The sequence below is a fragment of the Metopolophium dirhodum genome, chromosome 3, assembly GCF_019925205.1.
Source record: "Metopolophium dirhodum isolate CAU chromosome 3, ASM1992520v1, whole genome shotgun sequence".
NCBI lineage: Eukaryota > Metazoa > Arthropoda > Insecta > Hemiptera > Aphididae > Metopolophium > Metopolophium dirhodum.
The window spans coordinates 31,051,827-31,077,488 of NC_083562.1; the positions used below are offsets into that span (position 1 = coordinate 31,051,827).

At 40.7% G+C, this 25,662-nt stretch overlaps 1 protein-coding gene across 1 annotated transcript; it reads right to left on the reverse strand.

The window, feature by feature from the left end:
* Positions 1 to 3,840: 3,840 nt before the first annotated feature.
* LOC132940411 (neurogenic locus protein delta) lies at positions 3,841 to 24,065 on the reverse strand. Its single transcript, XM_061008009.1, is given in 9 exon segments — positions 3,841 to 4,313; positions 6,335 to 6,954; positions 6,956 to 7,555; positions 7,880 to 8,204; positions 8,812 to 8,872; positions 12,056 to 12,331; positions 15,619 to 15,676; positions 18,727 to 18,993; positions 23,354 to 24,065. Coding segments are annotated over 9 exon segments (2,388 nt in total). The 5' UTR covers positions 23,414 to 24,065; the 3' UTR covers positions 3,841 to 4,192.
* Between the last annotated feature and the right edge of the window lie 1,597 nt (positions 24,066 to 25,662).

Genomic DNA, 25,662 nt, shown 5'->3' on the forward strand with positions numbered 1-25,662 from the left:
GGTCGACGACGGTCCGTCTGTCTGCTGCTGACGGCGGCCGCCGCGTCATTCTATATAGCAATAACGCGCGCATAAACCTCGTCTATATTATTATTATTATTACTATACTAAAATGGTGCATCCGGAAAAATTATTTTTCTATATTTCCAGTTTCGAGCATTTCATTTGAACACGCATTTTCCTGTGCTCGTCTGCGTATAGGTATGTACCGCAACATATGGGGATTTACCTGTACTAACCGTGTGCCGCGGCGGTTATTTAGCGACCACGACTACAGGTCAACACAAGTGTTATATTATTTTAAAACAATTTCGTAATTTACAAGAGAAAATAATATTGTGTTTAAGCCCAACTGTGCCGACAAACCAAATCCCTGCAGGCTGCAACACGCATAGGTATAATAGGTATGCCTGTATGAGTCCTACCTGCAGGAATATTTCCTTTTTTTTCTACAAGATTTTTCATTATATTTCCTAAATATCTGTTTCAAAGTATTCATAATTTGGATTCGCAACACAACATTCGACCCTACTATAGTATTTTGATAAATTATTCTATAATTTGCAGGTCAACGTGGAAAAGTAACGAAAATTTTTCTTTTCGTGGTAAGTCCCAGATTTTTGAGGTGAAAATGTGTGTTACAGAAAATTGGTTTGTTGCGACAGTCATAGCTAAGGTAATTATAGCATAATATATAGTCGCTATTTTATATGCTATATACTTTAAGTTTTATTGGTTAGACGGGGGCTATACTTATATTATTTTGTCTTGTAGGAATGGATTACAAAACTGTTTTAAAATAATACAACGCAGTGTTCACCTGTAGTAATCACAATAACAGAATTGAGTTAACATTTTTTTGGTTAGTATTTTTTTCGGACAATCTCGAACTCATAACTGATAATATTCCGTAATATTTTTCTTTTTGGCTACGCCAAGCCAAGGTCTCGCCACCCCAATTGTAAAAATTACCACGTTTTTGGAATTTTAATTTTGTGAATATTTATAGCTCATACCATATTCCCATACATTTCCAAGTCAATAGAATTGACATTCATTCGATACACTTCTTCCCACAAAATCAAAAATACTTAAAATAGGGCCAGGCGGCCAGCAACAAGTCTCTCCCCGACTCCCCCTTACATCTCTGATAATATACGAGCATGCAGTAATACATGATGTTGTGACATACGTAAAACGTTGTGATGTGTTTTTTCAACCGTTTTCACGGCGCCTGGCTATAGTTGCAGCAGATTTTTCGAGTCGCCTTTGTAGAATTTCTCATTTCGTCGCGTTGTCTGGACTCGGGAGACGTTAACATATTTTACTATAGAATTTTATTTTAGGGTGTAATTTATCATATAATACGCAGTAGCTGGAAAATGCCGTATACATCGTACACAGTATAACTATATAAATAATAATATAATATAGTCGCCACGCGCGGTCTCCACTATATATTATATCTGGTCCGGTTCCAACTATCGATTTGTCGAAATTCCTATTTTCAATGACGATATCGTCGTCATCGCCGCTGGAATCTGCGCTACAGAGGGCCGTCTAAATTTAGACGATTTTTTTTCCTTCTCCGCAAGAAGAGGCGGCTCTAGAACTCTCTCAGTATAAATCTATAATATATTAGTAAGTCCAGGGCCAGATTAAACATTAAGCACAATGTATGACCACAGTGCCTACGACTAACGACGGTGGGAGTGCCAGATTAACCACGAGGCACTATAATATAGGCACAGGGCCTACGACTAACGACGGTGGATGTGAACTTGAGGCCGTACTTACAAACCAAAAAAAAAAAATCATTAACAAACAGAAATTCGATTATGAAAATCTTGGAACTCGCTTTAAATTTTACTATAGTAATAACTAATAAGGTAAGCCGCAGGTAGGTTTTACTAAAATTGTTACATGTGCCCCTGCTGATCACTGTGTGAAGATTTCATATAAATGTAGCGTTAGGCCCCCAACAGCTTATACTGACACCAAAAGTATTTTGCACCTAATTCTCTGCGGGTGTCTCTTGGCCCTGCTACATAAAGAAAGTACCCCTGTTTCCGTTAAATTCCCCAAATATATAATCGGTGTTTTGAATTGAGGGTGGACGTAAGGGGATAGAATCCCTTCTTATTTAAAAAAAAAAAAAAAGTATTAATGCGCAAGTACCACGTCTTCTGATTGATTATAACCTAATAATTTTTATATTGATTTATAATGTACATTATTATATTTCTAATGAATCCATAATTTCCTCTACACTTTTTCATCCCTCTTCTAATCATTTCCCGAATTTCCTGCGGTGTATTACCTATACGTCTAATGCGTGCAATAGTGCTTTATACTTACACTTGTACGTGTGAGACGTCGATCCGGATGGGACACGGCACACGGGCACTCCGCAGTCTATGATATCTTAATAATACACGATTCGATTGTCCCGCGAAACAGAGAGAACGGGGCGAGCCACTCTCATCCGCGGTCGACCGCAATCGATCGTCTCTCGTGTGTGATGATGAGTTTTCCGAAGAAAACTTCCGGTTAAACGTGGGCACGGGACTGCGGCCGCCGTAAGCGTATAGGTGCGCATCGCATATCGCCGGAGGTTTGCGGTCTGAGAGCGGATCGCTTATATACATTTATTACAGCAATAATATTATTCGTAATAAATCGAATAAAAGACGCGCAGCAGAGCGTATTGCACCGGATCCGTCGTCGGTCAGCGCCGGTAATTCGTTTCTGAGGTTTTTTCGATTCAATAAATCCGATTGCGGTGGGACGATATTATGGGTACCGTATGATAAAATATTATTCGATTATCATACTTTGTTATTATTGTTATTCGTTTACGGTTTGTTCCCGCGACCCGTAGCAGAATTATAGATATCGCACGAGCTGATGTACCTATTATATAGTGTATAATATTATTTTACTCGCGGTCGATACCCACACGGCGGTCACCGGTCACTGTATTATGATAATAATAATAATAATAATATATCATTATTATATTCTTTGTGTACCGTGTGCAGGGCACACCCGTTGCGAAAACGGCATCATTCCGCAGACCGCAGACGATCGTCGCACGTGCCCCCGCGGACAACACCGCACGACGGAAACCTCAACGGTCAATAATCGGGAAAAGGAAACGACGGTAAGACGGTAATGACAATAATAATATAGTGGTTTTTTTTTTTTGTTTTTGTTTTTGTTTTTAATCATTTGAAACAATCATTTATTAACAAAGGAACAACAATAATATATTTAAAAAACATTTAAATGAGTCAATTTAACAAATTTATTCACTGACGAAAAATAAATGATCGTTGTTTAGAATTGTAATTTAACTTATTTACACTTCCGATATTATAATATACAAACGAAGAATTAGGTTTTTTTTTTACAAAATACAGTACAAAAAACTTAAGTATAATTTTTGTCTTACACGATTACGATATATATATATATGTATAATGCGTATAATGTATATATATACCATAATACGCGTCTAACAACGCTTTTACTTTTAATTAATTATTACATTAATGTTTAACAAATAATTCGTCGTCCTAAAGACTCGCACAAAAAAAAAGTCGTATAAAAAACTACAAAATAATGACTTAGGGAATAAATAACAGGAACATGTTTTTTTTTTTTTTGTTCGACACATTAATTAAATTAATAATAATACTTATAATTATATGATTATAACAACAACAAAACGATCACAACGCCTTAGAGATCATCACCCTGGCTCTATTTTAAAATTTTTTATAATGATGGGTATATTATATATATACATATATATATAAATAGATATATTGATTGAGATTAGAATACATTTCTTTTTTTTTTTCAGTTGTCGACGTTTTTACGGGTTTTTTTTTCTTTTAACGGAGAGGGAATAATAGTTATACAATATGATGATGTTAGTAGGGTAGGGCGGGATTAGATGAGGGTGTTAGAGAAATAGATATATTAATAATATGTAAATGTAGTCTAATCGTAATATTACGGCGTAAGCCAGTCATTTTCGAATGTTTGTGTGTGTGTGTGTGTGTGGTGTGTGTGTATACAAATTGAGAGGGTCAAAAAAAATGGACTGACAGATTCATCAAGAGGTCTACTTACAAAAAAAAAAAAATATTTATATATATATAATATATATAACTTAATAAACAGTCTAAACTTGTGTGGCGAAAGAGTGTTGGTCTAAAATCATCGATTTCACGGCCGCTCTTTCGTACTGAAGCTGCTGGTGTATGTTGCGATGATAGTGGTGAGCTTTGACAGGCGATACCTCGCTGAAACAGAACAAACCAAAAACTTAATAAATACGTTCGTCGGACGGCGCGCACATATAAGGGGATTGTTGCGAAGGGAGAGTTTTTAAGGGTTGTATATACGACATTTTCCAAGTGCATGCGGGTCTTGTAAATGTGTGCGCAGTACCTAAATGATCATTAATGTATATGCGTGTGTGTGTGTGGGGACGGTAGAGAAAAAAAATATATGAACCCTACCACCCACCACATCGGATGTATACAAGTCACCACCTGCGAGCGTGAACGGTAAAGAGTGTATGCTCATTTTGTATATTGTACGTCTATACATTTTACCGATGGATCTGATAGAACGTCTGAAAACTGAATTGAATTCGTTAATATATGTCTACTGGAGGGATCGATCAGGCCATGATTTAAGATTTTAAATTTTTCGATTATTCGATTATTATTTTTGAAGTATTCAAACAAAATGTATATAGTGGTCGTGGAACGAAATTTGGAAAAAGTGGCCGGATAGATTTTAAGTAGACATACTTTTAAATTCAAATCACTTTTCAAAAGTATATGATCGCATGACTAGCGGTCCACAGGATCGACAAAAGATTGGTAAATTTCGGTTGAAATAACTGACCGTTTGCAATCCCCGTAATATTGTAATAATATAATATAGGCATGAGAATAGACGCGGCGGCGTTGTGTCAAGTCACAGTGTTGCGGGCTGATATTATAAATGAAGTCCTCGACAATATAATAATATTAATATATTATTATTAGCCCGTTGTCGTATTGCGCCTAGTCATCAACACATTCATCGTCGGACCGCGGCTGTGCCAGACGACGACGAATGATAATAATAATTGTGTCTATCAAACACACTTCTATATATTATTATCATTATTATTATCATTACACTGTATAACTCTATAACTGCAATATTGGGCTAGTATAGTAATATAGTAGGTAGACGCGCATTATGTTATTATTTTGTACCTACCGACGCGCTATCAAGACATTCCGCCGCCGCCGCAACATTAAGACCTCACACACGTAATAATACGACAATACAATATTGTATTCGGCCGATACAATAGACACAGAGACCCGTCGTCGGTATTTTAATATAATGCATGTTTTATATACACACACACATTCGGACACCGTCACCACCGCGCCCCGCAGAGACGTTTGTGTTAAAGGATATACAAATACAAAATAATATAATATAAATGTGAACGAGTGAAGTGCGCTGCGGAGAGAGACGCTCGCATTACTCGAGGTCCGGAGAACACACGCTCGCGTGTACCTATATTAATACCTATATATAATATATATTGTGCATTACGCTTTATTGTTAAACGATAACGTCATACGCGCGGTGAGCATATATATGTATATAAAGACGACTCGGGAGGTTTGGGAAACTCATCGTAGTCGAAACGTGTGTCATTACGGCCAGCGCATGAGGTTCGGACGACTTACGTATACTGTACAATATAATATAGGTCTAAAAAACGTTGGGACATGACGAGCTTATAATGTATATTATGATATATTATATTATATGCCCCCAAAAACGTTTCATACGCATGACAAAGGAAAAATATAAATAAAACATCATCATCATGAGAATATAATAGAAAAGGTTTTCTTTCCCCGGAAACTGCAGGTTGAAAAAAATATTTTCGCTACGCGTCAAACCAGAAACTTTTCAATCGAAGCCCGGAGGATAGGCACTTTTCCTACTTCGGATGTTGTTCATGATGAAAATATAATAATTGTTTGAATAACAGAAGGGTGAAAACCCCGTTGAATACGTATATTATTGCCTCGCGTAAAGCGAATTCTTTAAAATACAAATACATGATTTTGTATTTTAATTGTATGTACTTAAAAAACCGTGAATTGTATACGCTGGAATTGGTGCCACCCGAATCCCCAAAGTCGTCAAAGTATGCCTCCTACCCCCTAGCGTAGACCACGTTATTACTTATTCTAAATATCATATATGGTATTGTTGGTATAATAATTTTGATGCTTACTTATTTGTGTTGTTGCATTGGTTGGCGGCCGAATCGACCGATATGACAGATATCCTGCGGTCCAACGCGTTTATGGCGTCTTGTTCCTTGAACGACATCCGGTTTTGTCTGTCGGTGTTGAGCAGCTTCTGCCTCTGCAGTGACGACGACGACTGGGCCGGCGTCAGCGACGGCTGCTGCAACTTGTTGGGCGCGGCAAAGCACAGCGGTTCCGAGTACACGTTCTCCCGGGCCGCGGCCGGCAGCGGGTCCCACGAGTTTCTGATGACGTGCGGGTCGCCCAGCTTGGCCACGCTGTGTATCGAGTTCTGTTCATTTTGCATTCTCGCGTTATCGTCGGCCTTCTTCTGGTCGCGGCGCCGGCGGTTCTTCATGCACAACACCACCGCGATGGCGGCCAACACGGCCACAGGCACGGACACGGACAGCACCACCATGAGCACGCCGTTGACGGACGCTTGCACCATCTCGGGCTGTTCCTGTACCACCGCGGACACGTGCTTGGACCTGTCGCCCAGCGTGGTCGGCCGCTCGTCGGTGCAGTTGGCGCCCGTGTAACCAACGGGACACTCGCACCTGAAGCCGCCGTCACTGCCGCCGGTGGTCACGCATGTGCCACCCGTTCGCGCACGGCGACGATAGTACGCATTCGTTGACGTACCGGCTGCAGTCCTTGCCGCCGAACCCGGGCCGGCACCCACACCGGAAGTCGTTCTTCAGGTTCTCGCATGTGCCACCGTTGGCGCACGGCTTGGCCACGCAGTAGTCCACCACGCTCAGACACAGGTCGCCGACGTACCCGGGCACGCATTGGCACCGGAAACCGTCGGCCTGCGCCTGGCACGTACCGCCGTTCAGGCAAGGGTTCTTCTGGCAGTGGTCGGGCAGGTGGCAGTGGGCCCCCGCGAACCCGGGTGCGCACTTGCAAGTGTAACTGGAACTGTCTTTGCTCGGCACGCACGTGGCCCCGTTCCGACACGGGTCCGGTTGACAGTGGTTGGTCGTCTGGTGGCAGGTCGGTCCGGAAAATCCGATCGGGCAATGGCACACGTACCCGTTGTTGTTGCCGCCGGTTCCGGTTCCGTTGTTGGTCTTGGCGGCGTTGACGCAAGTGCCTCCGTTCCCGCACGGCGAACTTGCGCAGGCCGGCTGCGTGGACGTCTCGCATCTGATACCCTTCCATTGGCTGGGACACGTGCAGCTAGAGACGGATCCGGTTTTCTGTGGAAACAACACACAAAACGTTTAGGACTGGATAATATATTATATTATTGTAATATGCGTATTTCGCTCATCGCGAACGGACAGCATCAGACTCGACAGTAAAATGCAACCCCTCCCACCCACCACCTGGAAGATTTAATTTTTTAGTTGTAAGTTAAACTTTAATTTACTGACGATAACACTATACCCAACGGAAATAATTTAATTCAAACTAACGCGTATTTTGTTGGTTCAACATTTTTGCTCTTTTCACCCAACCCCTCCCTATACATTTCGATAGATTATGTGGAAATAATACAATGAAAATGATTCGACGCTCACCTTGCACGTACCGCCGTTGAGGCACGTCAGTCCAGTGGAACAGTCCATTCCTGGTTTGTTGGTCAGTCCCATGTCGACGTTGCACTCGGGCCCCGTATATCCGGGGGCGCATGCGCACGTGTACAGGCCCTGGCCAGTGTTGAAGCACGTGCCTCCATTTTTGCACGGTGCGTGGTTGGTGCAGTAGTTCAGGTCCTGGTTGCAAAACATACCACCCCATCCTTCTTTGCACAGACACTGCCAGGGTTTTTGGCAATAGCCGTTTACGCAACCCGGATATATCTGACACTGGTCGCATCTGGCTCCTGTCCAGCCCGCGTGACATCTGCGGAAGAGAAAGAAAAACACTAGTTTTTAGCAATTGTTGTATATTGTTTTTGACGCTGCAAGTATAATATATATATATATATATATACACACGAATCGAAGTTTGGCGGGCTAGGTGGTGTAGGTGGTGGTGGTGGTGGCTAAATGAAGGTCCGCGATGAGCGGGGGTGGGTGCGGCGGGGCACGGGGTTCGAGAGACGCACGGAGGAAATAACGTTTAAATATTATATATTCTCGGCGCGCTGATTGAATCAGATAAATAGCCGCAGCACGATCGATCCATAAATAAACAACAGGAACGATATAGTGTATATACTCGTATATACATGACGATGACGGTGACCGGTTATGTGGGAGAGGTGCTAGGGTTAAGGTCGTCGGATATATGGATGGCCGTGAACCAGTCGGAGACTTTTAATTACCGACTCGAAAAAAATAAAAAGAATACTAATACTATATAGAGATATGCAGCACGTATAAAACGGAAAAGCGACGGCACATAAATAGAAGACTTATGGACTCGTATATGTTTATATTATATTATATACATAAAAGGTTCGCAGTATAGATACGCGCGTATAATATTATATAGAGGTTCTACTCACTGGCAGGTTCCCGGAGTCATGCACGTTCCTTTTTTCTCGTCGCAGCCAGGTGCGCAGATCGCTGTAAAAAAAAAAAAACAACAAAAACCGAATAAAAATTTAATTCAAAATTCAAAACTACGTTTGAAAAAAAAAATTTTTCCACACACGCGCACACTTTATGTTTATAATAATATTCATGGTGCAATATGCGCACGCACACACGCGCGCGGTTATTATACGATGTATTTATCGTTTGCATACATCATATAGGAGCTTTATATATTGAATTTAATTTTTTTACCCCGCGACGGGAGTGGCGAAACCGGAACCCGGCAGATGTTGTCCGACTCGACGAGGGGCTCGCGCGGACGGTTTTTCGGCGTGTGTGCAGTTTAACATTATATATATATATATATATTATTATATACTCTCTGGCTGCAGAGCTGCAGGGGGACAAGTGGCCGTCGCCGAGCGCGTTTTGCAGCTGCCACCCCGGGGCCAATGGGTTTTTGTTGTTATGTCAGACCCACACTATACGCGCGTACATATTATATAATACTGCACTGCTGCAGCACCCTGAACGTGTGTGTTTGTGTGCGTGCAGCGGACATATACAGCTATTGTTCCCCGCTGGGAAAACGCGGGGCGGCCATAAATCGCGGCCGAGGAAAATTAAAATAATAATACGAAATATTAAATATCATACGAATAGGTACTGCAAGCGAAATAGTAGGACGGTAGTGATGATGACGACGGTGATATTGCAGCAGAGTACGGCGACGACGATCGCGGCCAAGAATGTCGGCGGCGGCGGCGGCGGCGGCGGCGGATAACGCGCGCCCGCGCCGCAGAGACTTAATGCGATTTTCGTGACCGGTCGGCAAGAATTTTTTTATATACGTGAATAATAATAATAATATGTAATATAAATATATATATAATGATATATCTGTTTGCTGATCTTGTTTCGAAACGTTATGAATGGCGACAAATTGCACGGGTTCTGAAACGTAATTACTCTCTTGTGGGATCCGCCGCCGTCGCCGTCGCGGGAGAGAAATACAATATAAATATATAATGTATAATATATAATAATATATAAATAAATGAAACGAGGAAGGAATCGGAGATGGACAAAGTGCGAGAGAGAGGAGGAAAAAAAACGAAAACCGGTAACTGGATATACAGAAACAATGGCGTTTAATAATCGTTCGTATAAACGGTTCTGGTGGTCGACGGCGGAGGAGCGGGCGAAGCGATCGGGACCGACATCGGCGGCGGCGGGTAACCGATACCCACCGTGTAATTACAGGCTATCTCTCCGGATCGTCTCTCTCTCTCTCTTTCTCTGTGTGTGTGTATATGATTATTGTGTCACCGGTTATAAGAACTCGTGTGCGGCGGCGGCGGTAGCCCCAGTGGTCGGAAACTTTTGATCGTCAGTCGGCAGAGTTTTCGCCCAAAAACTGTCTATGACGACCGGAACGATCCTATTGAAGAGATGCGGTCGAAAATGATTATTACAATAATATATTATCGCGGTGGTCGTCGTTTGTCCGCGGAATCGAGAAAGAGAGTCGTAAAACGCGACCGAAATTCGCTCGTAAAAAACCACCAGCCACTCGCACCGTCATCACCCCCCCCCCCCCTTTCCTCCGACCAACGCAGCCACCGACTCCTATACCGAATATGTAATTATTGTCGTCGTCGTCGTCGGCCGTGATTTATTAACGTCGCACATAAATAATACATTTTTTCCTATATAATATTATATTAATAACGTATTCCGCGCGTACGCACGAGAAAAAAAACTGTCGCGCGCGATGTGAGTCATGTGTGCTCGTACGGTATTTTTTTTATTATTATTATTATTCGTGTGTAAAACAAAAGGAGCGTAATATAAAGAGATTGTGATCGGCGGCGGCGCGGCGTCGAGGTATGTATGCCGGTCGGTCGCGGCCACGGCCGCCTGTTTGGGAACCACTGAGCGCATAACAACCTGACAGGCACACACGGCGCGCGAGAGAAGCCCATAGCTATGGAACGAACGTTACCGTGGGAACCTGGAGGACTACCGGAGCGGCGGCGGCGGCGGCGTGTCCGAGAGACGGAACCACCACTGCCCGTGCACAAAAGGACTGGCAAGGCAACGACGGCGGCGACGACGACTACTACTACTACTACTACTACTACTACTACTACTACTTCTTCTTCTACTACTATTATTAATATTACTACTGCTGAGACGACGACGAGAATCCGCGCGACGGAAGGTTGACCGGAGCGACGGCGGCGGCCCGTCGCCCGTCCGACGATGGACGGGACGACTACAACGCCACTCATCATCATCATCATCATCATCATCATCATCATCGGATACCGATAAATTATACATATAAAACGCACGCCGGACACAACCACTGCTGCACGGCACGGTTAATTTTACAATTTTCCTCCTCCTACTCCTCCTCCTCATCGTCCTCCTACTACTTCGTAATACCATTATTATTATTATTATCGTCATCGACGAGCGGGGTACAACCTATTATCTCGTTATTATTATTACTATTATTATTATTATTATCATCATCGGACACACGTATTAAAACGCATATTATTACATATTATATTATTATTATTTTTATTATACGGAGAGAGAGATCGGTGGCGTGGAAGAAAGCAAAACAATGAAATCGCGTCCGCGCAATCATAGTATAATATTTTTCCCTTTTTATTCTTTTTAATTAGTTACTCGCCCCGAATGAAATTTAATTTCGAAACGTAAAATGCACCGCGCGCATATAGGTACACCTATAAACGTCCTAGGAGGGTCTCAACGACCGACGAAACACGCCTCCGTCTCGCTATATAACCAAACGCGAGTGGTAATAACGATATAAAAATAATTTAAACGCGCGCGCGTACGATGCACACGATCGCGGTAACAACACGGGTTATAAGTCTAGGGACGGGTCGATCTTCAAATTATTTGTATACTTGGTTTTTTCCCGAACTGTTCGAAATCCATTACTCCAACTCGAATCCATTACGTACATTTTTTGAATTTTAAACTTTTAATTTAAACAATAGACAGCATTCTAGGATACGGCTATATTTATACTTGAAAAATATATAAATTATGCTTACGATATTATAATATTGAACTTTATATTTATCGAACTGTTCGAGAACCCATCGTATTAGTTTTACAACAACTACAAACTATAGATATGACTAGATTACACCGGCAATAAAAACGTACCTTTGCTGCAATAGCTACCAGTCCAGCCGGGCATGCATATCATGTCACCGTCGTCCGAGCACAGGTAATGTCCGAAGTTGTCGTCCCTGGGCCGACAGAATTTCGCGCACCCATCGCCGTGATAGTTATCCTCACACCGGACCCTGTGCTCGTACACGAGTCGAGATCGGACGCCGCCGGTCGATCCGGCGTATTCCTGTTGCACCCATCCGTCGCTGAGTTTCAGGAACCGTTGGTCCGTGATCCGCGTGATCAGCGCCGAACCGTTGGTCGTTCCTGCAAGGGAAAGAAAAAAAAACCATCAGTAAAATTGTAAAGGAATAAAAATAGAATTAATGGTGGCAATTGAATTTATAAGAGGTACCTATATAGTGTCAAACGGTCTAGACACACCTCTATATCATATCATATCTGTATATTTTTTTTACGTAAATAATTAAGGAGGCGATAACGATGAAATGTCTATTTCCTATAATATACAGATACTATAGTTTCTTTTAAGTGTTTTCTCAAAAAACAATCACCATTGAACGACAAGTTTCAGTCGTTTAATTTTTTTGGTATTGTCCGAGTTGCGGTCGCAATAGACGAATTGCGGTCTTAATAATATTGAAGGTAAAATTAACGTCTTAATTGCGGTCAGTATCCGGTTATCGATTATCCGATGAGCTCTTATCCAATTTTCGATGAAATGTGTATCATACAAATATGAACCGGTTTAATATTATAAATGTATTAATTTTATTCGTTGAATGTGTGTTTTGTATTTTAAAATGTGACTATATTATAATTTAATGTGTAAGTGTAACTATAAACTAACTATAAATTTGTATTTTGACGTAACGTATTTTGACCGTTTCATTTTTGTATTTAGCATAATAATATGTAACTATGTCAATATTAAAAACATAATAATTATTAATCATATTTTTTCACCGCAACTAGGATTTTTACCTATTTTGATATTTATTTTGATATTTTGATATTTTGATATGTTTTGATCCCGACCGCAACTCGGATTTTTTTTTTTTACCTGTTATAATCTTGACCGCAACTCGGTATCAACCATTTTTTTAAAGCGGTACGGACTAATTTTTGAACGTACATCTTTACAATGCATACTATTTTCAAGGCATTTGTGATTTTTTTGCGATTTTTCAGGGTTCAATAAAAAATCGCAGACCTAATAATAATAAATAAAAATATTTACAATAAAACAATGTGTCGTGTGTAGTAAAAAGTATTCGGTTCTCATATATGTGCGAGCTAGTATGTGTGTGTGTGTGTGTGTGTGTGTTTGTGTGTATGTACTGTGTACACGACGAACGGGAGGAGGCGCCGGCGGACGAACGCGGCAGACACGTCGGCAGAGGCACCGTGGGAGAATAAGACGGTCACCCACCGCCCAACAATTGGTCACACACACACACACATACGCGCGCGCACATAATACTTACACACGCACACACGCCGTATGAATGCTACGTGCCTACCGTTTTCTTCGGCCGTTTCTAACGTCCGAATAAAATGGAATAATAATAATAATAAAGAGCCAATACAGCACACAAACAACAAAGTGATTTCGACTCTCCAATAAGCCACGAGGCGGCGGCGGCGTCGGTTACGGATATTATATTTATATCGATATAATAATGATAATGGAAATATTTTGAAAATGACGTGTTTTCGGTGTCGTCGCAGCGCGCAGCATCCTCTCTACGACGACGACGTATTATTTTCGGTACCCATATAATAAACGTTTCCGGGGGCCCGGAATTCCTATCATTTCCACCGATTTCCGTATATATTATTTCCGTGACGAGATTATTTCTGGACCCGTCGTATTTTATGTCGCGCGGGGATGCGAGACACCGCGGGGCCCGGGGCTTGGCTCGGGATCAAAACGGAAAAACAAAAAAAAAAAATACAAAAATACAAACCCGAGAAACGACGAAATAAAAGGTCTATTATAAAATACGCGTATATCGTCGGAAAAGGGGTGGCGGGGGAGGGAGGGAACGGCAAGGAGACGGCTTCTCGGCGGCTGCGGCGGCGGGGAGAGAGAAAAGAAAAGAATTCCCGTCGACGACGACGTCTGGTCCGGATTTTATTCAACGACAAAAGCGTTGAAATTTATGCGCTTCGCGATTACCCTGCCGCCGCCGCCGCGAAGAATACGACATGCATTTTTTTTTCCACTTTTTTTTGTCCAACGGAGCACACACAAATCACACAAAAGAACACGGGAACGCGCGCGCCTATATATATTTTTATACATTATACGCATACGCGAGATGAATTTTAAGAATAATTGTATATACGCCGCCGCCACCCTTTTCGATTTCATCCGACGGCGTTCGCCGTTTCGCGAGCCAAACGATTTCTTCCCATGCGATTTCGTCGCACCAAAAAATCCGAAGAATTATTATTATATAATATTATGTATATACGCACACACACGACTATTCGAGACGAATGCGTATATACGGGGACGGAGCCAACACACACACACACACACACACACACACTTCCCCATCCACCAACGTCCGGAGTTTTTTAATTTTTAGTTTACCGCCGCTATGGCAAACAAAGATAAATAAACAATAACGCTGCAGCAGTGTGTATATATAATAATATAATATTGTGTAATAATAATAATAATAATAATATATTACTCAATCGTAAAAAAATTTAAACGTTTACGCTTTTTTTCCAGAGTAAATATTGATGCACAAACAGGCACCACCACTACCATACAGATCTTATCAAAACGCACGACGATGTCGATAAGTCACTTTGGAGCGGCGGCGTTTGAGTCACTGCTGGAGTAGTACACGATATTATTATTATTATTATATATACGATAAAATGTGTTTTCACATGTGCCGTATACTACACGAAGACGACGTATTAGTATTAGTATTATTATTATTATTATTATTGTGCCGGTCGTCGTTAATATAAAACAGCCGAGCCGAACCGGAAATAAGAGTAGGTAATTAAGACATTTAAATTCACGAGAGTAGTTTGTGTCAAATCTTTGTCGTCGTCGTCGTCGTGCAGTGCCAGCGCGCTTACGGACTTGTCGATTTAATGTCGTGTTTTTATGAATGGAACACGGCGGGTCCAAGGTCGCCAATGGCCGCGATTTTACTATAATATATACGCGTATATTATTATTATATGTACCTATATAAATGTACGCGCGTACGACTCGTGGGAAAACGGATACACCGAACAGGTGTTGTTTGTGACTTGTACAGAAGGGTAGGACACATATATTTCGAGGGCGTGCGGAGCGTATAGGGTTTCTGGGTATATAGACCCAGATACTCACACACAGCACAGACGACCCTACTGACTCAGAAACATAATATTTTTTTCCGACATTTACCTACGACGCATAATAATAATAATAATATTATGTATACGAGATTACACGCGACCGAGCGCGCACCAGATAATCGTAAAAATAAAACGTAATACATGGGTAGGTTTGTGTTGGAGACCTAAAGTAAACCGATTCCTTATCGTTAAAAAATATAATATAACATAATATGTACCTGAATTTCTTGCAGACGACGGTTCGTGCCACGCTTCCACGATGAGTGAGAACGTACCCTGTAAACAAACGAAAAGACAACAATTAACGACAACGTTTAAAACGAGAATTTTTTTAGAAAACCTTACAACATTATCATTTATCATATTAATAATATTTTTTTGTCGTTTAAGCCACGTGATAAACGTCATATTATTATAGCATGACGCGTGCGTATTTCATAATATTGTAATATCATAATTCATTATTATTATTATTATTATTATCATCACGAAATATCATCGTGGTAGGCGGTATCGATTATAAATCGATACCGGGGTAAATTATGCAAAAAAAAAAATGATTAAAAAAACCCAATAATTTATCGCATAGCTTACAGGAATAGCCCGCATGCAATAATAATGTTTGTGCATAGTTTCTCGATCGTGAAAACTGTTAACGGAGTACAATCGTCGTCGGTTTGGCGTGCACCGCGCGCCACAGCAGACGACCATAAAAATAATAATAATAATGATGGTATAAAGATAGTATATAATATTATATAGTAGTGGGCTTATTTGAAGTAGTAGTATACATATATAGCATTGAAATAACTATTGTGATTCTTCGAGGTTTGTTTCGGGACAATAAAAATAACGAAGAAAACCTATCCTTTCTCACATATTATTATTATTATTATTATTATTATTATATACAGAGAGGCGCATTGACAAGCAGCAGTCTACTACAGGTAAAGGAGATCCTAATAATAATAATTCCAATAATGAAAAGATCGATTAATTTTTATTCGTCCGTACAACACACACACGCCCATTGCGCGCGGCCGCAATTATTTTAACAATCGGATACCCTCTAATTGCCAGTCGTGTGACAGGTAATCTCGAAATATTTCCGAACCAATTAAAATATCCACCTGTATTATAGTTGTAGACGATGATGACTTTCAAAGGAGGAACGGGATAAAAAAGTAGCGCCAACAGACTGACTGACACACACACACACACACACACACACGCCACAGAGAAGGAGAGAGAAATATCGTAACGCACTCGAACTCGTTTTCCCCGTGTACCTATACTATTATTATTTATTACTATTATTATTATGTATTGTCGAATGGAGACGAGCAGTGGCAAGTATCTGAATTCGTGCCATATGGGAGATGAAGCGCGTAAGCCTATCGATTTCCGTCTATATATATTGTTACATTATAACGAATGCACCCCTTCCGGCTTCCTCAACTCCCCGTGGAAATCGGTCAGCTTCCACCACCCGAACATATCAAATGGACCGCAATGCCGCAGTGTATTATTTCCCCAGTGGGATGACACGCGTGAGTCACATTGCTAGCAGTTAATCCTCCCTCGCGCAAAGCTCTTGAGCTTTAAACGGATATCTATTATATTAATATAATGCACGTCAAATCATTTAATCGAACGAAAAATCGTGGATTTTAACGAGTAGGCGTTCCGTCCAAGGAGAGCTACTAATTTTCTAGCACGAAATAAAACCAGTTTTAATCAATAGTGCGTGATAAGATCTAATTAAAAAAAATCAAGCGTATGTGTATATAAATAAATAAAATAAAAAAAATAATAAAACGGGAGCGATTTTAACATATACAGTATTCGAAACTGGTATTTATGACATCGAATGTACAGAGAAATACACGAATGGAAGTTAGTTTCCCAGTGTGTTTATCGTGTATTCTACCTATATATAATAAAATATACGTCTGATGTCCGAAGAATATTACGAGAACGGAAAAAAAAACTCCCATAATTTCTACCGTTCCTGACAGGTTTTGATTTCACACTCCCTGGGTATCTATCTCCGGCGCACCGAATCGCACGGGTACATATTATTATTATAATATTATGTACGCGCCTCGTAAAGGGTTTTTTTCTTCCGTCCGTTGTTAGCATTTTTGAAGGTTAAGGTCTCTCCCCGGGACGTAACGGTAAAACGGTCCGCAGCCGCGCCGGGGAGGATTTATTATCTCCGATTCCGCTACCCCTAAACGCGCACATAATGCGCATGGGCATAGGACGGGGTGTACGGCACACAAAAGAAAAGGCTTCTGGAAAAAAACGTACATAACATATAAACACGCGACGGTACAATGATATATATATATATATATATATTTCATCAGTAATCCAGCGTGATGAACCCCGACGGCGGATACCTATCCCGTCAGATACCGGAGCAGGTCAACCCTTTTGTTGGAATACAAGACAAGACAAGATCTCTCGAATATTTATGCGCGCATATCCTATACATAATGGTATGTAGTGTGTGTGTGTGCGGGCGCTTACAATACGCACGGTATGTGTGCATAATATATAGAACCCATTTATCTTATCCCTCCGGTTTAATAATATAATATTATAGGTTTCCTGTGGCGAGACGAAGGAGGAAGCGACCGACGATATAATATTATAGCACAAGACCGTCGCCGTCGCCTCCTCTTCCTCGTTCCGTACGATATTATTATTATTGTGTTTGCTCGCGGAAACGTCGTGTACGTGCGTACACGTATTATACACACGTAACTATCAACAATACGTCGGACCAAAGATATATTATATAGAAGCTATATGAGGTAGGGCTGGGATTTCAATGCTCGTTGCCTTTTCTTCTTATAATACTAGCTGACGTATGATGATCGTCGTTTTGGTACAAATATCTCTCACGTCTTGTCAAATGGATTACTTATACTGAATTTGATTTTGCATTTATAAGGGCATTTTAAGGGGTATTTTTAGAAAAATATAATTTTGTTATGTTATATTCCACCGTAAACGCAAACAATTGAAATGTCATGCATTTCATATTCCATACTCAACACTTTTATTGTGATCAGTAAACACAAATAAACAAAAACGCAACAATGTATCACCACATTACGGTGTTACGTACAATTAAAAGCAACAATACTTGTTAAATTTAAAAGACCTACATTTATATCATAGTTACCAATAGTTTTTTTTTTTTTTTTTTAATGCATTATACAAGTGGGTTCATCAATAAAAAAATTTAGGGCAATAATGCTATTTGTACATAGTTAATAGTTATGAACATAATACACGTCATGATATATTCTTACCGGCCATGTGAAATTGAAGTGGAACGCTATCGGTGTGGCGTTGGCCGGGAGCGTCAGGCTGTTCTCGCCAAGCACAGGCGTGACGACGTCACCGAACGTGCACGTTGAATTCACGTTTATGTTGGTCTCGTAGTGTTTTAGGCAAGCTCGGAACTTGGTCCTGCACGGCGTGCCGCACACGCCGCCGCAGCACGAGCCAGAAGCTTCTCGGCCCAGCTCGTTGCTGAACGATTTTATCCGCAGCTCGAATACGCCGTTGCAATCCACCTATATAGACAACACAGATGTTTCATTATAAATATATTCTATTAGCATACTATTTATTTATTTATTTTATTTCCAAACAACATATTATCGTCACGCGAAAATACGCGACCGCCGTACGAAAACGAACGCGTATACGGTCATAATAATAATAACAATAATAATAGGTATGTGTCACACTGTCACACACGCATTATGCGGAGGAGAGCTCGCAATCGTTTTTCACAATCGACGACGTTAACGCCCAACGGGTTAAAACGGAATACGCGCGCGTACAGTAATAATATTATAATAATAATGCGAGAAAAACGCATACTCAGGTCCGCGTCGTTATATATTATGCGCAACGAGCTTGGCGACAGAGATACGACGCGTCGACAGGTGGCGGTGACGTTGACGAGAGGACATAAAGGTCGTCTCCGCTCAAAGGATGGCAGCGGCGGCGCGAGCCAAAACAATGGGTGAAAGCGCGACTACCTAAAACGGAATGTCCTGTGCACCACGTACACGTGTTGCCCGAGGATATCAATATAACGACGGTGACGGTGACGAGGGTCGCCTGCCCGGAGACCGCGAAGAGTGGCTCAAAGGTCGCACGGCGTAATGTGACAACAGTTCTGGAATTTTTTTTTTGATTTTTACCGGGTACGGATGCGTTTTCATACTTTTTCCAGTAAAAGATACCATAAAGGACCTATCCAATGGACTAGCTGCAGAAAGAGAGAAAGATGGCCAACATTATAAGAAAGGAGATGACAATATACACTTTAGATCCCGTCACATGCGCGGGGGGGGGGGTTGGTGGTATGGCCGTCTCTCCTCTTTACAATATAACAATAAAATATTGTTGGCACTACAAAAGAAACCAACTGCATGCACCTCCGCTCGCGTCTCGGAAGCGGAAAAGTTGCCGATACGATATCCCCGGACAGGTAACGGCCGATAGAATATTAATATCATCGTGTACCTAATATGAAGTGGCGTTCGAAGAAAACGCGAATAGCCTGAGAACACGCGAATTTTTTTTCTCTTCGTCAGCGTGAACCTACAACTACACTACACACACAGACACACGCGAACAGCCCTCGTCGACTGTAGCACGTATGTAGGTGAAAAAAATTGTCGTCTACGAGCGTGATGATAATATACCGCGGTGGCGGCGGCGCTATCTCGGCGGTAACCATACTTTTATTACGTGCCGAGTATTATATTATTATCGTCGTGTAGACTCGCACATAATATATGTATACGTGCGTGCGTGCGTGTCCTGTACGAAGCGCATTTCTACGATATACGATCTCACACACACGCTGCAAATAATATGAGGCCGTTTGGAAAACGCGACGACGGCAGTAGGTACGCATTTTTCTGGTTTTGATCGTTTTATATTATAGAGAGGTGTGTGTGCGAACGACGACGCGTAATCGTAATTTATTGGGCATAATATCATACGCGTTTTACTATTGCCATTATATTATTATTATTATGTTAGACCAGAAAACCAGAAATTCCCTTGCAGATCGTGGCGCTGGGCGGTGGTATATAGCGGCTATCACATACACCTCTAAATAGGTTCGGGTAATTAACCGCATAACAAATCGTACACGTTTTACGACATTGTATATGTATGTATATATATATACCGTTATGAAGAAAAAGTATTCGTCGATTTTATTTTATTTTTCTGATTTGTGTTTTATTAATTAATTAATGCATCCGAAACCAATATCGTACTTATTACTAAACGCCGTGGCGGCTCGATTGAATCGTTAATAATTATCATAAAAAACCGATCGATTGTCAGACGTTTTGCGCGGGGTAAATTACACCTATATAATAATAATAATAATATAACAGTATGCGATTTACTCGTTGTTTTTATTATTTTACATCACAAGTTTCTATAAGGTGTACGGATGGCCTACATAACACCGCCGCGGCCACGTACGATATTATTATTACCTAGGTATATAATTGTTGGTACGCTATTATATTGTCGCTATAATACTACCACGGTCGCAGTCGTTTCCCGACATCATCGTTATTTATTTGATTTTCAACAAATTTCATCGCGCCCCCGATGTTCTTTTTGGTCCGTATAATATAATATTATTATAATCGTCGCCGTCGTCGTTCTCTAAATTCTGTATGATGACACGCGTCTTATTCAGCCGACAACATCATGACATAGGTTAAAGACGCGCGAGTGTGTTACTGCATTTTATAAAAGTCATTCATTCCAAACAAAAAAAACAATAATAACCAATGACTCGACACGTTTAAAGTTTCTTTTTATTTATTTATTTTTTTTCTAATAAAGTTAGGTAATGCGCTCATTGTTAGAGCCACTCGTGTTTGTAAATATACCGAAATACGGTTTTTTTCTTTTTTTTGTTCCATACACACAACACCGTCGTCCTTTCGATTCGCGTTTTGCAACAACCGCGGCAGGGCCAGCAACACAACGAGAGTACGGCCGAGAGACGTCATAATCGCTCGTCGACTACGACTAAACATTATCATTTAACGATGATGATTACATTATTATTCCACCGCCCCCGCATTCCGATTCGCAGTTTCCCAGACGATGGAGAAATCTCGGAGACGCGGCCGAGATAATAAGGAAATTAATAAGGCCCACTCCTACTCCGACGGATCCGGACACCGTTGTGGGCCTGGAGCACAGATTTCTAGACTAGCAACTCGGAATAAAACGAATACAAAGTAATAATTATTGAAGGTGTTGTTTGGTTTGGAAAAATGTTTATCCGTATAAAAATTGCAAGCTATTAAGATGTTGTGCAGAAGTGTGTGGTCCGAAGAGAACGTTAGATATCACACTAGGCAGTTATGGGTTTAGTGATAGCCTATATTTCTATAGCTCTCCTCTTCATCTAACACACGTCATTATCGATGGGTAAGGCCCATCCGTTTCTTTATTATCTGTGCACACCACGACGCGTCGTATGCCTTATCTGCGGCGGCCATACTGATGAGTTCGAATGCAACACTGAACCGATAAGTTGACGTCCGAGCATAGAACAATATTGTCGTATGGTCCGGACGATGATCATAAATGAACCGTTAGGTAGTACGACGGGGGAGCGAAATATCTAATCGACACTCAGGTAATCCCATCACTTCACCCCCTTCGCCAAGCACCGATAACGACCGCGACAGTTCCGAGAAGAAACAGAATTACTTACGTCGAGTAGGTACTCGAACATAACAATAATATCCGACAACGACGTCGTTACTTGTTATCACGAGCTAAACAATATTATTATATTAATAATAACGATTAAATTATTATATAATTATTATAAACAGAAATTAAAAACGAACTCCACTCAGCAGTCTGCGGCCGGACGGTCGGCCACCACGGATGGTCTATAATACTGTAATGGGACCGCCGCGCAGACGACGACGGACTTTATGGGGTATTATTATTACTATTATTATTATTAACACTCCTAGCGCGTAAAATCATCGAAAAAGCGATAGTTATAAAAAAAAAATAAAAACTATCATATTATACCAACACACGCGTATCACATCGGTTATGACGATAGTAATATGTGTATATGTATATTTCTCTGGACGGGGAGAGATATAAATAAAACGGAACGACGAGGCAATGAGGTGGAGAGGAAGGTACGTAGCGCGCGTGGGGAACGCGAGACCGTATATATGTCAGCGGACCGTATTATTATTAAAAACCGGGTTATGGGCATCTTTGTTTAATTATATTTTATACCGGCCGTTGTGTCGGGTTGACGTTGAACAGGAGGATTTTAACGAGAACGGTCGTCCGCAGCTAGACGAGACGAAAGGAATTCGTAAGTATTATACTTGATAATCATAATAATAATTATTAATTGCCGTCGTTACGACGACGATGCGTTTCGGACGCGTGTGCGTTACGATATTATTATTATCGGGATTCGGGACGTCGTCGGCGTTGCTATCGTGTATAGTGATGGACGACGGTCGGTCCCGTGGTCAGAGCAAGCTTTTGGCATACCTACCTTTATCATCGTGTATTACCGCGACCGAGGTTGTGGAATACTAACAACAACGACCGACGAGATTTTGTGTCAGATTTATTTTCGTCACTCGGCAGTCGGCGACAATGATATTAATATTATGATAATAACGTTATTGCGGGTGGAGAGGGGGGCACGACCCTCGTCGACAAAGACGACGACAACAACAATCTATCGGTGTGGTCCTCGTGGGAATATTATAATAATAATAATAATAATAATAACGAGGATCCGAGGAGGGCAAAAAAAATGTGCACAGTAAGACCGTTTGCGATATTTTATTATAACAATAACAACATGTATAATTTTCTACTCACGTTTGTAACGACGAATGTGATGATGCATACAATGCAATACAGACACCACCGGTACCGCATGGTCGTCGTCGTCGACGCACAGCGCACTGATAACGGCGGACGCGACACTTGTGTGCGCGAAAATGATATTTCGTTTTATTCTCGGAACACGCGGCGAATATCCCGCCGACTTAGGACTTAGACGTTTTCCGGAACGCGAGTACGTGGAACGCAACACATCGCAGAGAACACACTTTGGCGAAATTCAGTGACGACGCGCACACGGTCGGTTATTATTATTATTGATAATGATAATAACAACAACAACGATAATAATATTTAGACGCGGGCGACGAACAACACCCGTGGTAGACGATAAAAACGCACTTTTAATAAATGAGTAATATTTATAGGTATAAAATTAATTATCACACGACACGATTAATAGAGGAGGTAATAATAAATGTGATATAATAATTCATGTGTACACAAACCGTATAAAATAATGAAAAAAAATTTTCAATAATAATAATAATAATTATAAATAATTTACGTTACGAATGTTCGTTTTATCAATACATAATATTCCTGTAGCCGGTGGATAAAACTACGATAACGCGAACCACTGAGACACGGCGCGGAGTAGCAAGAGAGACGCGCGAGCGCTATCGAACGGTCGCGGATCGACGACTGTGGCGGACTGACGGTGTGACGGATACGAATATTATACGATACCGGCCGCGTCGTCCGACCCGGAGGATACGTTCTTGCGACGGCGGCGGCGGCGGCGGTGCCCGTGCGTGAGCGTGTGTTTCCAGTCTGCCGCCAGGTGTCGGCACCGTACGCCCATCCCCCCCGGGCACCAGGTGACACACGCCGCCGATCGCACGGTAGTCACCCCTCTCTCGTCGCGGGGTGGTTGTGCCGCATTCGGGGCTTATACGTTATATTATTATTATTATACCTACAATAAGTTTTTTTACGATTATTACTATTATTATTTTCACAATCGCCCAACCCCCACCACCGACACCACCGAAACGGAGACGTGCCTAATATATTTATATACACTGATATCGCGATGGCCAAACGCCCAAAATTATTATATTATTACGTTATCCGTGTGCACTATTCGAACCGAGTCCCAAATAAAAGATAATAATGCGCTTTGACACCGAAGTTGGGAAAACAATTTCGTTTTAATTTTACCAAACGCTTGGAATGCTTGTACAATTTAACGAGTATCTTGTGGCCCGACTTCTTTTCATTTTTTTAAATATGAAAATCTGCGGCATTTTTTCCCGTTTAATTGATTAGCAGTTGGTATTTTTGAAAATGTCGATGTTTTAATGGAAATAGATTTGAGTTATTTAACCGTCTGTATAACTTGTACTAAGGGTAATATTATAATAGATCCATGACAATATAGGTTTGGTAGATATGGGATAATCGGGATATTATGATGATTTGAAAATTATAATAAAATATAACATTAATATATCAACATTTTATACATTTGTAAAATCATTTTTTAAAGATTTATCCTTACGTTTTAATTACACAGAACCACTCAATCTAATTTTAATTTAGATAGAATATTTTTCAAAACATCATTTTCTTCGCGTTTTATACGATAGGTATAAATAGTTTGGAAACATCAAAAAACTGATTTTAAATGGAATTAAAAAACTAAATAGTTGAAAATATAGTTAAGGACTATATAACTATATACTTAAAAATTCCGAAAAATCATTATTAAAGTAAAAATGGGGAAGAGCATAATTGGAAAAATCATCATTCTGTATAATATACGATACACCGTGCACGGATGATTATTAGATTGGTTCTATTAAATGCGTCGTTTGTACAAAGTTTACGCCTGTTATTTTCCTTTTACCAGCTATTATTATATAATAAGTATATTCTGTAGGTATACTTACCTACTTCAAATTGTCGATATCATAACTTAATTGAAAATACCAACTGGACCCACGAATTCATATATTATACAAGTCTAATATAATATACTGCAGTCCCAAGTCCAAAATTGTTAATATTATAGAAAATATATTAATTTTCTTTATTTCTTATAGAGCGAAGGAAATTTTTAAAGTGTTCCGTACAAGGTAGGTAATCATTTTTTTCTGAGGAATTAGAAGTCTTATTCACGTCCAATATCATTATTATTATGTATTTTTTTTTACAAATGTACAAATGCATTACAGTGCATGCGTTGTTTATTCATCGCTGTATTACAATAGCAGGCTGATGTGGACCTGTTGTTTCGTCGAAAAAATTGAGACCACGATGCGATTTTTTCTGTCCAACGC